Raw genomic sequence first — 14889 nt, 5'->3', positions numbered from 1 at the left:
GTGTATCAGAATCAACCTTCAACCATGCATTGACCATTTTAGATACCCAATTATAGGATAGAATCATGCCTAAACCTTTGTAGAAATAAACCCTATAATATGCATAAATATATATATTGGAAAAATACATGAGTTGGCTATAAGTTGAACATGATTGCTCAAACATGTATTCAGATACAAGTTTGATCAACCAATGAAACAGGAACGAAAAATAGAGAAAATAAGGAAAGATTTACACACATTGTTTGTTAACGCAGCTAAGAAATAATCCTACTCCACAGAGTCTCGTTTAATAAATGATTCTCTTTCAACAATCGAGATCACCTATTGATTTAAGCCTAATATACCCTTACACAAAACAGTAATTGCAATCCCAACATCGACCCTAGTTGCTAAAAATCTGTAACGCCCCTAACCCAAATCCGTCATCGGAATAGAGTTACAAAGCATTACCGAAGTTACTGATTTATTTATCAGATATTTCATTTCATCTAACGTTCATATTTGGAACCAATTAAAATCAAACATATTGTCCCTTAACGTACTTATTTTTCTCGATATGTTATACTTGAATTTATTACTCGTCTCAATTTAATTAATTTCCTTGTATCAACGTATAAAAGATAATCACCTATTTACATGTCATGATAAATATCATTCTCTTGCCATTTCTTCATAAACATAAATCAGGTAATCCATTATATCGATATTTCATGCATTTAAAAATACAATTCAAGTTACACTAACTTACCTCGTTACTTGTTCATGTTTATAATTTCATTAATCTGATATCTTTTCTTTTCCACGTTCAAGTCTCGTATTCGAGTCATCCGGATCTTTATAAAGAAATTTGATCGTCGTTTTCATTTATTTCATGTTCTAATACATTCAATTGACGATCTAAATAAAATTACTATTTTACCCCTAAACTTTTTAATTAATGATGATTTCATCCTTAGGCTAAAAAAAATAAAATTCTTGCAATTTAATCCTTATTTCCAGCTGTTATTCTCAAAAAAATTGATAACAACCCATGAATTCTATAAAATATCAGAATTTTCCATAATTTCAACAATTTTCAATTTAATCCTTAAAACATATTTTTCCCCGATCTTGAGCTAAATTAATAATTTCATTCAATTTTATAATTTTAAATAATAAAATAACCCATTTCATGTAAATTGGTCATTTCTAACATTTTTACAAAATTACCAATAAAGTTTTACTTTTATTCAATTTAGTCCCTGAGCCTAAAACATGCAAATTAGCCATGCTAGATGAGTATTCATACATATTTTCCTCCTCCTCCTCTCCGTTATACATCCTTAATTTATATAACATGCTACAAATAACAATATCAATAATTTCACTATTTACTTATATGTATATTTAAAACTGTCCATTTGCATCATAGTCACTAAATTATTTATATCTTGAGCTAAAGAACTCAAAATTAAGATCTGATAATTTTCCATGAAACTAGACTTATGTATCTTCCTACCATAAAATTTTCAGAATTTTTGGTTTAGCCCATAAGTACAGTTTATTCTTTAAAGTCACCATTATTCTGCTGTCTGACAATTCGGACCCTTCTTAACTAAAAATTAATTATCTCATAGTACATAATTCAAATGATGTTCCCATTTATTTATCTTGAAAATAGACTCATTCATAATTCTAATCATATAAATTTAAGCCTATAATTATTTTTCTCCAATTTTTTATGATTTTCCAAAGTCAGAACAGAGGAACCCGAAATCATTCTGACCTTATCTCACAAAATTTACTATATCTCACAATTTACAATTTCATTTCTTACATCGTTTCTTTTATAAGAAACTAGACTCAATAAGCTTTAATTTTATATTTATTTAACCTCTAATTCAATTCCCAAAATTTTTGGTGATTTTTCAAATTTAGACTATTGCTGCTGTCCAAAATTGTTTTAGTGCAAGGTATTATTTACCATGTTTATAACACCCTTATTTTCTTTCTCTACACTAGAGGTGTGCATGGGCCAGGCCGGGCCCACTAAAAATTTTAGGCCCATTTTCTAGGCCTGAGCCCGGCCCAGCCCGAAATATGGGCCTAAAATTTTGTTCAAGCCCAACCCGAACTAAAATTGTTAAGCCTGAGCCCAGCCCGGCCCATATTAAAATTTTTTAACTTATTTCATTAAATAAAAAATTTTAAAATATATTAAATCATTAAATACATTTAAAACAAATATTAAAACAAGAAACAAATAAAAAATATATTAAAACAATTCTTGAAACAATACACATAATAAAAATTGATTATATTAAAATTAAAAAAATATAAATATGATTAAAAATAAAAAATATATATTTAGTCTATAATTCGGGCCGAGCCGGGCCTGGCCCGGGCCAAAAAAGTTTTACTCGAGCCCAGCCCATTTTCTAAACGGGCCTTATTTTTTTACCCAAACCCATATTTTGGGCCTATATTTTTACCTGAACCCTCCTATTTTTCGGACGGGCCTTCTGGCTGGGCCGGGTAGCCCAACCCATGCACACCTCTACTCTACACTATTTTTCATTACTTTCTCTTATTTTCTCTTCACTACATGACAAGAACATAAGACCATATATAAGAAAACTCTAAATCAACATCAATTCCATAGTTTTTCAATAATATTAAACATAAAAATATATTGAAATCTTGATGTTCTTACCTTTTCTTATTGACTTCAATCTTTAACTTGATTTTTCTCCTCCAGCTTCTATTTCCTGAATCCAACTTGATATTCTTGCTCCCCATCATCTCCTTGCTATCCTTCTCTTTTGATGGCTATGAAAATTCTTTCAATTTTTAAGTGAAAATAATAAATTTTTGGTGGAAGGAATAAATTGTAAAGAAAGAAAACTTCTTTTATTCTTCCACGTTGGTTTGCATAGGAAAGAAAAGATGATGATTCTTCATCTTTCTTTTCTTATATATATTAAATAAAATAATAATAAAATAATAAAATATCATTTAAAAATCAATTTAAAATATTAATAAACTAATATTTATTTATTTAATTTATCTAAAATATCTCCAACATCATCATTATCTCTAGATTTCTCTCTCTTCCAATTAACCATTTTACCCTTAGTGATCTTTTAAAATTCCATTCTTGAGTCATCACTTAATTTGGTAAAATTACAATTTAGTCCCTCATAATTCTTCACCTATTCAATTTGGTCCTAATTCATCAATTTTCCTTGGTTTCTAGATCATTCCACCCTTCAAATATTTGCACTAATTAGTCCTTCAACTTTTCATATTTACCTTTAATCCCTCAAATTTTGAGTATTTACTCTTGGGCCACAAAAATTTTCTCACTTTTACAATTTAGTCCTTTCTTGAATCAATATGTCATAATATACTTCCCAGTGACATAACTCAATTTTTCCTCTTCTTGTCACTTTATTTCCTTATTTTACTATATTAAGGATAATATCTTACTATAGAAATTTTTAGGGTGTTACAAAATCATTCACTTCAAAAACCTCACTTACATCACATATAACCAGCCAAAAGCACTCCAAAAGGCTTCTTTTAAATGTGTGACATAACAACCTATTTATAGACTTCATGGATAGCAATGATAAGCTCAAATAAATTGAGATTAACTTGACTTTTTGTAGGCTATATATATTGAAAAATATTTGTTAATGAAATCCCAAGTTAAATAGGAAAAAAAACCTCCATGAAAATAGCCAAAAGCAACTTATTTGAGATTAAAAAAAAAATTCACTATAAACCTAAGTTGAACACAATCTCTTCGTCATATTCAAACTCTTCATAAATACAACTATTTTAATTTTAGCTTTCAATTTTAGAATAACAACTTTCAAAAAGCCCATTATAAGGCTTACGTAAAAAAAACCAACATAAGAATATACCCAAATTGTCTTGTGTCTTAATTGACTAAATCGTTTAACTAATGTAGTAACCGAAAAAAATCGCCTTGGCTCTAATTGTTCTTTTTTACATTATTATTGTATTTTCCTTATTTTATTCTTGCTTATTAATCATGGTGCTAATGTAACACCCCTCGCCCGCATCCGACGCCGGGACGGGGTTCGAGGTGCTACTTGACTTTTACTAACACTTTTATACTAAACAGGGCCATGAAATCTCAAATAATTAAAAACTTTTCTTTTCACATACAATCTGTCCCATATACGGGCTTACGAGGCCCAAAACATACATCCGGAGTGGTTCGGGACCCAACCGAGAACTCATGAAAAACTTAGAAAATCTCTTGCATCAAGGCTTCATACGCCCGTGTAGGTATAGAGCACACGCCCGTGTGCTAGGAACACGCCCGTGTGCTAGGGACACGCCCGTGTCCTGAACCCATGTCCAAAAACCTGGACAAATACAAGGCTATTTTCCAAGCCATTTTGTCACCCTCACAACACATGCACACATACTTATACAATAGCATACAACATGGAAAAATTAGGCACTTAAACATTCCTAACATGACATGACCATGGTAATTTCACATGCAATAGATATCATAGATTTTTCTCACATCTTTACCACATTCATGCTATAATCATTATAAACTCATCACGTAATACCATAGCACATGCATGCATAATTAAAATGGATTTACAACCCCATAATCAAAATAGACCAACACATATGGTTAAAGCCATATCACATGCTCTAATATTTAAACTCCTATACATGCCATAGACTCAAAGTACTTGAAATCACTACACCAATAGCGTTAGCTTGACAGTCTGATAATATCTCCGACGAACTCCAACCCGAACAAACTTGGAAACCCTAGAGAACATGGGAAAGAAGGGGGTAAGCTTTCGCTTAGTAAGTTCATATGAAAACAATAAGCAACTCATTAACTTGTTTTATCAATGTTTACAACATATTCTCAAGTTCACTACAAGCTGTCTTTCTGAGAAACGGTCAGTAAATTATTTATATCTGGAGCTACGAAACTCCGAATTAAGTTCTGTTAATTTTCAATGAAACTAGACTCATTTATCTTTCTTTCATAAAATTTCCAGAATTTTTGACTTAGTCAATTAGTACAGTTTATTCCTCAAGTTTGCTCCTGATTCACTGTCTGACAGTTTCAACCCTTCTGCACTAAAGTTCAATTATCTCATAGTACAGGATTCGAATAATGTTATCGTCTATTTCTCTTGAAACTAGACTCATATATCTACTTACTAATTTTTTTCTAGAATTTTTGGTCAAGCCATTTAGTACAGTTTATTAGTTAAAGTTTCCCCTATTTCAGGGTATGACTACTCTGACCCCTGTGCACTACGAACAGAATTTCTCCCTGTACAGAATTCCAATGACCATGCCGTTTGTTTCCCTTAAAAATAGACTCAATAAGGAATCCATGCATGTAAGGTATGAATCTTAATAATTTTTGTAAAATTTACGGTGAATTTATAAAATCAGACCAGGGGATCTCAAATTCATTCAAACCCTGTTTCATAAGAATTTAAATATCACACAATATAGAATTCTTTTTCTTCCTCTATTTCTTTCATGTGAAAATAGACTCATTAAGCTTTAATCTCATATTTTATTCTGCCTCTAACTCATTTTATACTATTTTTAGTGTATTTTTAAAGTTACACTACTGCAGTAACTCAAATCTGTCAAGGCTAAGTTACTCATTCATGGTCATTGTTCATAAAATTAATACATCATTTTATCCATCATGGTAAGAATACATATTTATTAATACATTTTACTTACCTTACCTTGATATTCTCTTTAAATTTTCCCGTTGAACCACTTGGAATACTAAGGATACATGGGTACCTTACCATTGCCATGACTTGTCATGGTCTTACGTGGTATCCTTTTGAAACTTACCATTGCCATGTCTTGACATTACATGGTATCCTTGCCTTATGAACTCACCAATGCCATGCCTTGGCACGGTCTTACATGGGACCTTTGCCTTATAGTAACTTATCAATGCCATGTCTTGACATGGTCTTACATGATTTCCTTGCCTTAGAAACCTTACCAATTGCCATGCCTTAGCATGGTCTTACATGCCTTAGCATGTAAGGTATGAATCTTAATAATTTTTGTAAAATTTACGGTGAATTTATAAAATCAGAACAGGGGATCTCAAATTCATTCAAACCCTGTTTCATAAGAATTTAAATATCACACAATATAGAATTCTTTTTCTTCCTCTATTTCTTTCATGTGAAAATAGACTCATTAAGCTTTAATCTCATATTTTATTCTGCCTCTAACTCATTTTATACTATTTTTAGTGTATTTTTAAAGTTACACTACTGCAGTAACTCAAATCTGTCAAGGCTAAGTTACTCATTCATGGTCATTGTTCATAAAATTAATACATCATTTTATCCATCATGGTAAGAATACATATTTATTAATACATTTTACTTACCTTACCTTGATATTCTCTTTAAATTTTCCCGTTGAACCACTTGGAATACTAAGGATACATGGGTACCTTACCATTGCCATGACTTGTCATGGTCTTACGTGGTATCCTTTTGAAACTTACCATTGCCATGTCTTGACATTACATGGTATCCTTGCCTTATGAACTCACCAATGCCATGCCTTGGCACGGTCTTACATGGGACCTTTGCCTTATAGTAACTTATCAATGCCATGTCTTGACATGGTCTTACATGATTTCCTTGCCTTAGAAACCTTACCAATTGCCATGCCTTAGCATGGTCTTACATGGTATCCTTGAACCCAAATGGTATGCCTTAGCATGGTCTTACATGGTCTTACGAAATATAATTTCAGAAAGTCATGACATAAAATAATAGAATATTGCATTTATTTACCGCAAACTTACCAATGACTTACCTCATTTGGGACCATTATCATCTCTTTCCTCGGATTACCCGTTGAACACTAGGAATGCTAATTGGATACTCGGAAAAGCCTTTGAACATAAGTGCCTTAATTGTAGCTAAAGCTACCTCATATCTCATGACATTTCAATGCTCACTCTCGAGCTAGTCATCTGGACTCATAATTCCTAGTGACATGTCACTCGTATCCTAATTTAGTCCTAAGGTTCAAACAGGATTTTTCCTCGCCTATTAAAGCTTTGTCTTATCATATTTCTATTAATCACATACACATTAATATCTGTACAATTCATGTAACGATAACATTTAAATACATGTATAGCATGGTATTGTTTGCATACGAACTTACCTCGATACCACAAAGGTGAAAAGGACATACTCGTCCATAAATCGATTTCTTTCCATTCTAGGTCCAAATATCAATTTTCATCATCTATAACATCACATTTAGCCTACCAATCAGTCACAATATTCATATGGGTCTAAAAATCATATTTTTACAAATTTTCATTTTGACCCCTAAAATTTTGCATATTTGCACTTTTTCCACAATGCTCGTAAATTAATTTTTATCACATTTCTTTACTCCTTGAGTCTAGATGAACCATTTTAATAAGTATAGCAACTCATAATTTCAACTATTTCACACATTTACAACTCATTTTACAACTTAGCAATCTAGCCCTTTTTAAGGTATTTTCATGCAATTTCTTTCACAAAAGTTGTTTATTAGACAACTAGGACTCATAATCTTCCATAAAAACACAGCAAACAACACATTTAATCTCATGGTAAAACCCTAGACTCTTCATCATTTTGCAAAATAATCCCCTCTTATGAAAGCTCATGCTTTAGGGGTTCCAAAAATGTAAAAATCATCAAGCAAATACATTAAAATCACTTACTATAAAGGGAGTTTCTTTACTGAAAGTTTCTAGCTTCTAAACCCTTTCTTTGCTGCCATTTTCGGTGGAGAGAAGATGAAGAAAAGATGATATTTTCTTTTCTTTATTTTATTACTAATTAGTCAATTAAAACAAGCCACAAATTTTGGCCTTTTGACCAATTGGTCTCCCCTTGGCCAGCCACACACTTAAAAAGGGTCTAATTGCCCTTTAAATGCCTCCAATTTTAGTTCTCTAGTCTATTAACACATTTAGGCATTAACACACAACTTTTACCTTTTACGCGATTTAGTCCTTTTTCGAAATTGGACTAGAAATCGCTAAAATTAACTTACCAAAATTTACATGCACTTATAAAATTATATTATAACACAAAATAATACTAAAATAATTTTCTCTGGCCTCGGAATAGTGGTCCCGAAACTACTGTTCCGACTAGGCCCAAAATCGAGCTGTTACAGCTAACTTAGTCTTCTTTTCATTTGCATGCATCATAAAGTCACATTTCAGAGTACAATGTCATAACTCATTCTTAGCAGCGATGAACTCTACTCAAGAAGCCATGATAGTTCTAGACAGGGATGAGCTCGAAGAAGTTCAAGATCCTTTAATTAAGAGCCCTCAATCGAAAAAGAAGAGACGAGAAGAAGAAGCAGGGTTGATGGCTAATATACAAAAAATGGAGAGACTTAGCAAAATAGGATGAAGAGTGTCGTAACCATTTTAAAAAAAACGGGTATCGACTTGGAGAAAAACGAAAACGGAAGTCGCCACCAATCTTTTTAGGTGTGATTGGATCACCTTGTAAAAGTGGTTGTTTTTAATAAATGGTTTGATTTATTTAAACAACGATTTTGGTCCACGTAAATCAAGAACATAGGTTCGGGAGTCGGTTATGCACGAGGAAGGATTAGCACCCTCGTAGCACCCAAAAATTGGTACCTAGTTGTTTAATTAATATCTTAGTGTCAAAAATTGAAAGCTTGAAAGACATTGAAATACGATCCCTCTTCGTAAAAACGCTAATTTGAAAATGACCGAATAGATTAAAACAAACGTTAAAGACTCTCTCATCTCGAAGTAATAAAATGTCACGCCCAGTAAGTTAAGACACGACATCTCAAACTTTAAGAATGAGCTTGCCTTTATTTAAAATTCATATATTCTAAATTTTTTTTAAAAGGTTGTTCGGTTATTTAGGATAAACCAGAAAAGTCGAAACCCAGTAAGTTAGGGCACGTTTTCTAGAATTTCCTAATCCGAATACTGCTTTTATTTTAAAACAAATTCTTACTTCGAGGTAACGAAGTGTTATACCCAGTAAGTTAGGGCACAACACCTCGTACTTCCGAAAATAAGTATTATTCAAAACTCGTACTGCGATTTAAAAGAGTATTCTGTATTTAGATTAAATGAGAAAAGTCGAAACCCAGTAAGTTAGGACATGATTGTCTCGAATTATCAAATACGGAATATTTATTTTTATGAAAGAATTATTATTGGGTTAGATAAAACCTAAATTCGTAATGGAACGAGATAATAAAGAACGCATAACAAATAAAAATCAATAACTATAACAAGATAAACATAAACACAAATATGAATAGTAACGATAAATACGAAGGTAAGATAAATGAGTCGAACAAATAATAAGAAAGGGAAATAATGAATAAGCTAAATGTTTGAAATTATTTAAAAAACTATAAGTAGAATAGATGATGAAATAATAATAAAAAAAGTAATGATATGTAAATAAAATAAATATGCTAAAAAATATATATTTATTAAATTAGTTAATATAAAAAATAATAACATATAAGTAAATAAAAAAAAGAAAATATAATAATAATAGTAGTAAAAACATAATAGTAATGATAATGAAAAGGTATTATAATATAATAGTAATAATGATGATAATAGTGGTATTAGTAATAATAATAATAATAGAAAATAATAACAATATTAAAAATAACACTCTCTCCCTCCCTTCTAAATCCGGCCATTGGTCCGGCTTTGCTCCGGTCATGGACCTCCACGGGCCGCCGTCGGTGCCACCGTACACGGCGGCCGGACCTCAAAAAAATTTTTTCGGTAATGAAAATATGGGTAAGCTTCTTACTTTTATTTTTACTTTCGTATAAAAAAAACAAAATAAAATTGAAAGGAAAACAATAAACAAACAAAGAACTTAAGATGAGAATAGACAAAAGAAACCTCTTTTGTTTTGATCTTTTGATTAATCTCCAAAAACTAGCCATTCCAAAAAAAAAACCCCTTTCTAACATAGTCTTGAATGGCTTTTATAGCCAAATTTTACAACTAATTTTTTTGTAGGCAAGTGGAGTGATTATGATAGTTTAGTAGAGTGGTTTAGTGGGGTGGTTGGGGTGGTTTAGTAGGGTGGTTGGAGTGGTTTAATGGAGTGGTTTAGTGGGGTGGTTAGAGTGAAGATATTTGGATTTTTACTTATTTTTTTTATTTTATAAATGGGCCATTAGGGTTTAGGTGATTGGGCTTTGGAGGTTGTTGGGTTTTGGGCTATTAGGTTTTTAGATGTTGGGTTTTTTAGCCCGGGCAAAATTTGGGCTGTACAAAGAGCTTTAAAAGCTTAAGTAAGAATGTGCTAACAACCAGACTAAACAATGCATGTAAAGGCCATACACTCATATCCATTAATGAATGAACTCACGTATTTAATACAAGAGAGACTTTAAGTGTTTAACTAATCTTAACAGATTAACTGTAGTTGCTAACAGACTGACTAACTAACAGCTAACTCTTAACTCTATCATGCCCCGAGCTTGTCAAACTCCTCTCCACATTTCCAGTTTAACTGACTAAAACTCGAAGCTGACTTGTAAACTTGTTGTGTTGACTGGCTGATAAGGGTTTGGTTAATATATCTGCAACCTGTTCTTACCTTGGAACATGTCCAATCTGAAATAGTCCTTATGCGACTTTCTCCCTTACAAAAAAAAGATCCAACTCAACGTGTTTAAACTTTGAGTGTAGAACTAAATTCCCTGCAATAGTTACAACGGCTGAACTATCACACCATACAAGAGCCTTGCCCCGGGGAGTAACACTTAGCTCAGCTAGCAAGGACTGAATCCAGACCATCTCAGTAACAATATGAGCGAGACTCCTATATTTAGCTTCTGCAGACGAGCGAGAGACCACCTGCTGTTTCTTCGAGCTCCAACACACCGGATTACCGCCAAGAAACACATAGTAGCCTGATGTGGATCTCCGATCATCGACATCAGACCCCCAACTAGCATCGAAGAACCCTTCGAGCATGAGTTTTGAAGTCTTTGTAAAGGTAAGACCATAATCCAGCGTACCATGCAAGTAGCGCAGTATCCTTTTTACAGCCTTAAAGTGTATATCCAGTGGTTGATGTATAAATTGACAAACTTTGTTCACAGCATAGGCTATGTCTGGTCGCGTAATGACTACATACTGCAACGCCCCTACTAAGCTTCTGTAGAGATGAGCATCAGCAACAGGAGTACCTGCATGAGCTGACAGCTGAACTGTTGTGACCATAGGTGTTGGAGCAGCATTCGACTTTTCCATAGAAGCTTTTCGCAAAAGATCACAATTGTACTTTTGTTGGTTAAAGGAAATCCCAGTGGACGTATACTGAACCTCTATACCAAGAAAATAATTTAGTCGACCAAGATCCTTCAACGAGAACTAGGCATCAAGTCTTCGAACGAACCCATCAATGATTTCAGAGTTATTCCCAGTGACTATAATATCGTCGACATACACCAACACAAACAATAGATGTGACCCTGATCGTTGGATAAAAAGGGAGTTGTCAGCCTTAGAAGCAACAAAATCAGTAGCTAACAAAAAATCTTTTGTTGCAGGCCAATTTTGGCCTACCACAAATTAAACCTATTTACAACAAGAAAAAAAAACCAAAACCCATCTAAATTAACCCACACTTATGTACTGCACAGTATTCTTCCCCCACAGAGTTATGGCACAAGAGGCTTAGACACCCGTGTTCTAGTGTTCTTGGTGTTGCTTTACGTAACTGTAACATTTCTTTCAATAACAACATTGTTTCTTCTGCTTGTTCAGCTTGCCAAATAGGCAAAGCGCATAAGCTTCCTTTCAGCTCATCTAAAACTGTGTATTCTACACCATTTGAATTAGTAGCATCTGATGTTTGGGGTCCTTCCCATGTAAAATCGAATGGATTTCTTTACTATGTTACCTTTGTTGATATGCACAGTCGCTATACATGGATTTATTTTCTTAAGTCCAAGGCTGAGGTCTTGCAATGTTTTTTTAGTTTAAACAAATGGTGTATGTTTAGTTTGGTCGTACCATCAAGAGTCTTCAATCTGACTGGGGTGGGGAGTATCGATCACTTTCCAAAGAGCTTGCTTGTCTTGGGATTCAGCATCGAGTCACTTGTCCTCACACTTCTGAGAAGAATGGGGTGGCTGAAAGGAAGCATAGGCAAGTTGTGGATATGGGGTTGACCATTATTGCTCAAGCTGGCTTGCCCTTGGACTTCTGGTACTATGCCTTTGTCCATAGTGTTCATCTTAGTAATAGACTACCAACGCCTGTTTTACAAAAACGGAGTCCTTATGAGGTATTGTATCAAGTCAGACCGTCCTACTCATATCTCAAAGTTTTTGGTTGTGCATGTTATCCATGCTTGAGGTCCTATCATCACCATAAGTTGCAGTTTCGGTCTGCTCAATGTGTGTTTCTTAGTGTTGGGATGAATCAGAAGGGTTATAAATGTCTCGACAGCAGTAGTCGCGTTTTTGTCTCCAGGCATGTTACTTTTGATGAATCATTATTTCCTTTTAAAAGAGGGTTTTCCATCCAATCCTCATCACAAGTTGACAAGCTAGCTCGCTGTCAGTCGCATTTTCCAGTGGTGCAAGCTGAACCTGTTTCTGTTCATGTTGTATCTTCGCCTATACCTCCACCAATGTCTTCTCATGACAATAATAATGGGCAGTCTTTATCAGCCATGGAGGTTCCTACTCACTCCTCAGCCGTGGAGGTTCCTACTCACTCCTCAGATGCACAAAGCTCATCTACATCAACTGCTATAGTGCCTTCAGCCCCCTCTCCTATACATTCTATGCCTCTTCTTAATGCCCATCCTATGCAGACAAGGTCTAAAAGTGGGATATTCAAGCTAAAACTATTCACTTCTGTTCTGGGAGATGAGGAACCTATTTCTATTACAGCTGCTCTTCAAAATCTGGCCTGGTCTGCAGCTGCTCATGCTGAGTATGTTGCATTGCTTGCTAACCATACATGGGATGTTGTGCCCCTGCCTATAGGAAGGAGAGCAGTGGGATGTAAGTGGATTTTTAAGCTCAAGTTAACCCTAGCCCTAACCCAAAAAAAAAAAATCAAGAAACCTTAGCCACCTAGCCACTTTCCCACTTGCCCCATTTTCCTCCCATTTTTGATATCCATTGTCTGCCACCATCACCTGCTCTACCAAGCCACATCTTGCAAAAGCAAAGCAAACAAGCAAGACAGACAAAAGAAATAGAAAAAGAAATAATAAAAAATCATGTAAAAGATGGCTATAAAAAGCCATTCAAAAATCATGTAAGGGGGAATTTTTCTATGAAAAAAAGAATTTTTCTTTGTTTCAAAAAACAAACTACACCATAGAAGAGGTTTTTTGGCTAAAAAAAAGGAGGACGATTCCCCCCATTTAATATGGGTGAAGAGCAAAAAAAATCCAGCAAAAAAAAAAGAAAAAAGAGGAACATTCAGCAATCTAAGAAAAAACTCCAATATCCGGCAAGCAATCAAGCAACCAAGGATTAACTACCATTAACACCACAACCAAGCTCCCAAACCGAAACCCACTCTAAATACCCGAGCCAAACGATTATCAGCCACCTCAAAAAACCAACCTCAACTACCCGTAGCTTGATTTCACACGGCGCATACGATGGTTGTTGGTGGCGCACACGTTGGAAGGAGAAAGAGGGGTTCGGCGGCTTGAAGCTTAGATCTCTTCTTTCTTTCTTTGTTTGCTGCTGGAGACTTGTTTGTTTGGGGAGGGGGGGTTTAGTATTAAAAAAAAGAAATATTTTAGTTAATGGGTTGGTTTATGTAAGGTTTGATGGGTTAAATTTAGTTTGGGTTAATTAGTGGGTTGGGTGATATGTTAAGTTAGTGGGTTGGGTTGGTTGTGTTGGATTTATTAAGTTAGTGAGTTGGGTTGGTTTGTATTATTATTATTATTATTTTAAATTAGTGAGTTGGGTTTAGTTTGGTTTGAAATATTAAGTTAGTTGGGTTGGGATTATTTTGTAATAGGCTAAAATGATTTGAATCTTTTGCCCTTATGTGAATTTTATTTGGGCCATGTAAAAATTTGGTCTAAAAAAATAAATTTTTAAATAGTCGGGTCAACCCAACTCTATTTGCGGCAATCTGATCCAGTGACAATCACCAACAAAGGCCCATTTCAGCAACCCGAGGAGAAAAGAGATTAATTTCAGTAACCCATAATATTGGAGTTCGGTATATTCTTACCCTTTTTATTATTTACTCATTCCGAATTTAATATATATTTTAGATCACTTATTATTACAACATTATTATTAGTTTTCTTTTTATTATTTTAGAAATATTTTTATTTTCTTCTAATTAATTTCAATAAATAAGGCAACATATCGATTTAACATAAGGTCGTTGATCTCATCGCTATGTTGGGTGAATATCATTGGCTCGTGTTTAAAATGGGACGTCCTTTTAAAAAAAATCGAAAAATTTAAAAATTCTCGTGTTTTGAAATAGGATATTTATTTTTGTGATTATTGGTAAGTGATCAAATTTTATTTTTAAAATGCAGATGAGGATTGGTAATTTGTCAAAATTCTAGTGTTGTAAACATTTCGTGTTTCTAAAATTTTTCGTGTTTTTCTAAAAAAAATTTCAGGTTTCAAAAATTTTCGTGTTTTCAAAATTTTCGTGTTTTAAAAATTCTCATTTTTCAATTGGATCATGATTAAATATTAAATTGAATTCGTTCTTTGAAATTAAAGACAACGCGTGTTTAACAAGATACCAATTTTGGGCGTCGCGAGGGTGCT

At 33.7% G+C, this 14889-nt stretch overlaps 1 protein-coding gene and 1 long non-coding RNA gene across 2 annotated transcripts; both read right to left on the bottom strand.

Moving 5' to 3' along the window:
* Positions 1–4489: 4489 nt before the first annotated feature.
* On the bottom strand, positions 4490–7874 carry LOC121210827 (uncharacterized). The gene is made up of 3 exons (XR_005906040.1): positions 7784–7874; positions 7228–7311; positions 4490–4809 (listed from the first exon to the last, which is right to left on the bottom strand). It is a non-coding gene; the product is annotated as an uncharacterized lncRNA (long non-coding RNA).
* Positions 7875–10732: 2858 nt separating this feature from the next.
* LOC121211287 (secreted RxLR effector protein 161-like) lies at positions 10733–11362 on the bottom strand. The gene has a single exon (XM_041083931.1). The coding sequence runs from the start codon at positions 11360–11362 to the stop codon at positions 10733–10735; it is 630 nt and encodes a 209-aa protein (XP_040939865.1).
* Between the last annotated feature and the right edge of the window lie 3527 nt (positions 11363–14889).

This window comes from Gossypium hirsutum, chromosome A12 (genome assembly GCF_007990345.1).
Source record: "Gossypium hirsutum isolate 1008001.06 chromosome A12, Gossypium_hirsutum_v2.1, whole genome shotgun sequence".
Taxonomy (NCBI): Eukaryota; Viridiplantae; Streptophyta; class Magnoliopsida; order Malvales; family Malvaceae; genus Gossypium; species Gossypium hirsutum.
This window is presented reverse-complemented; position numbering and strand designations above follow the sequence as displayed.

Bases quoted from the DNA above. Each gene is read 5' to 3' on its own strand.
- LOC121211287 (XM_041083931.1), bottom strand. From the start codon at position 11,362: ATGGAAAAGTCGAATGCTGCTCCAACACCTATGGTCACAACAGTTCAG.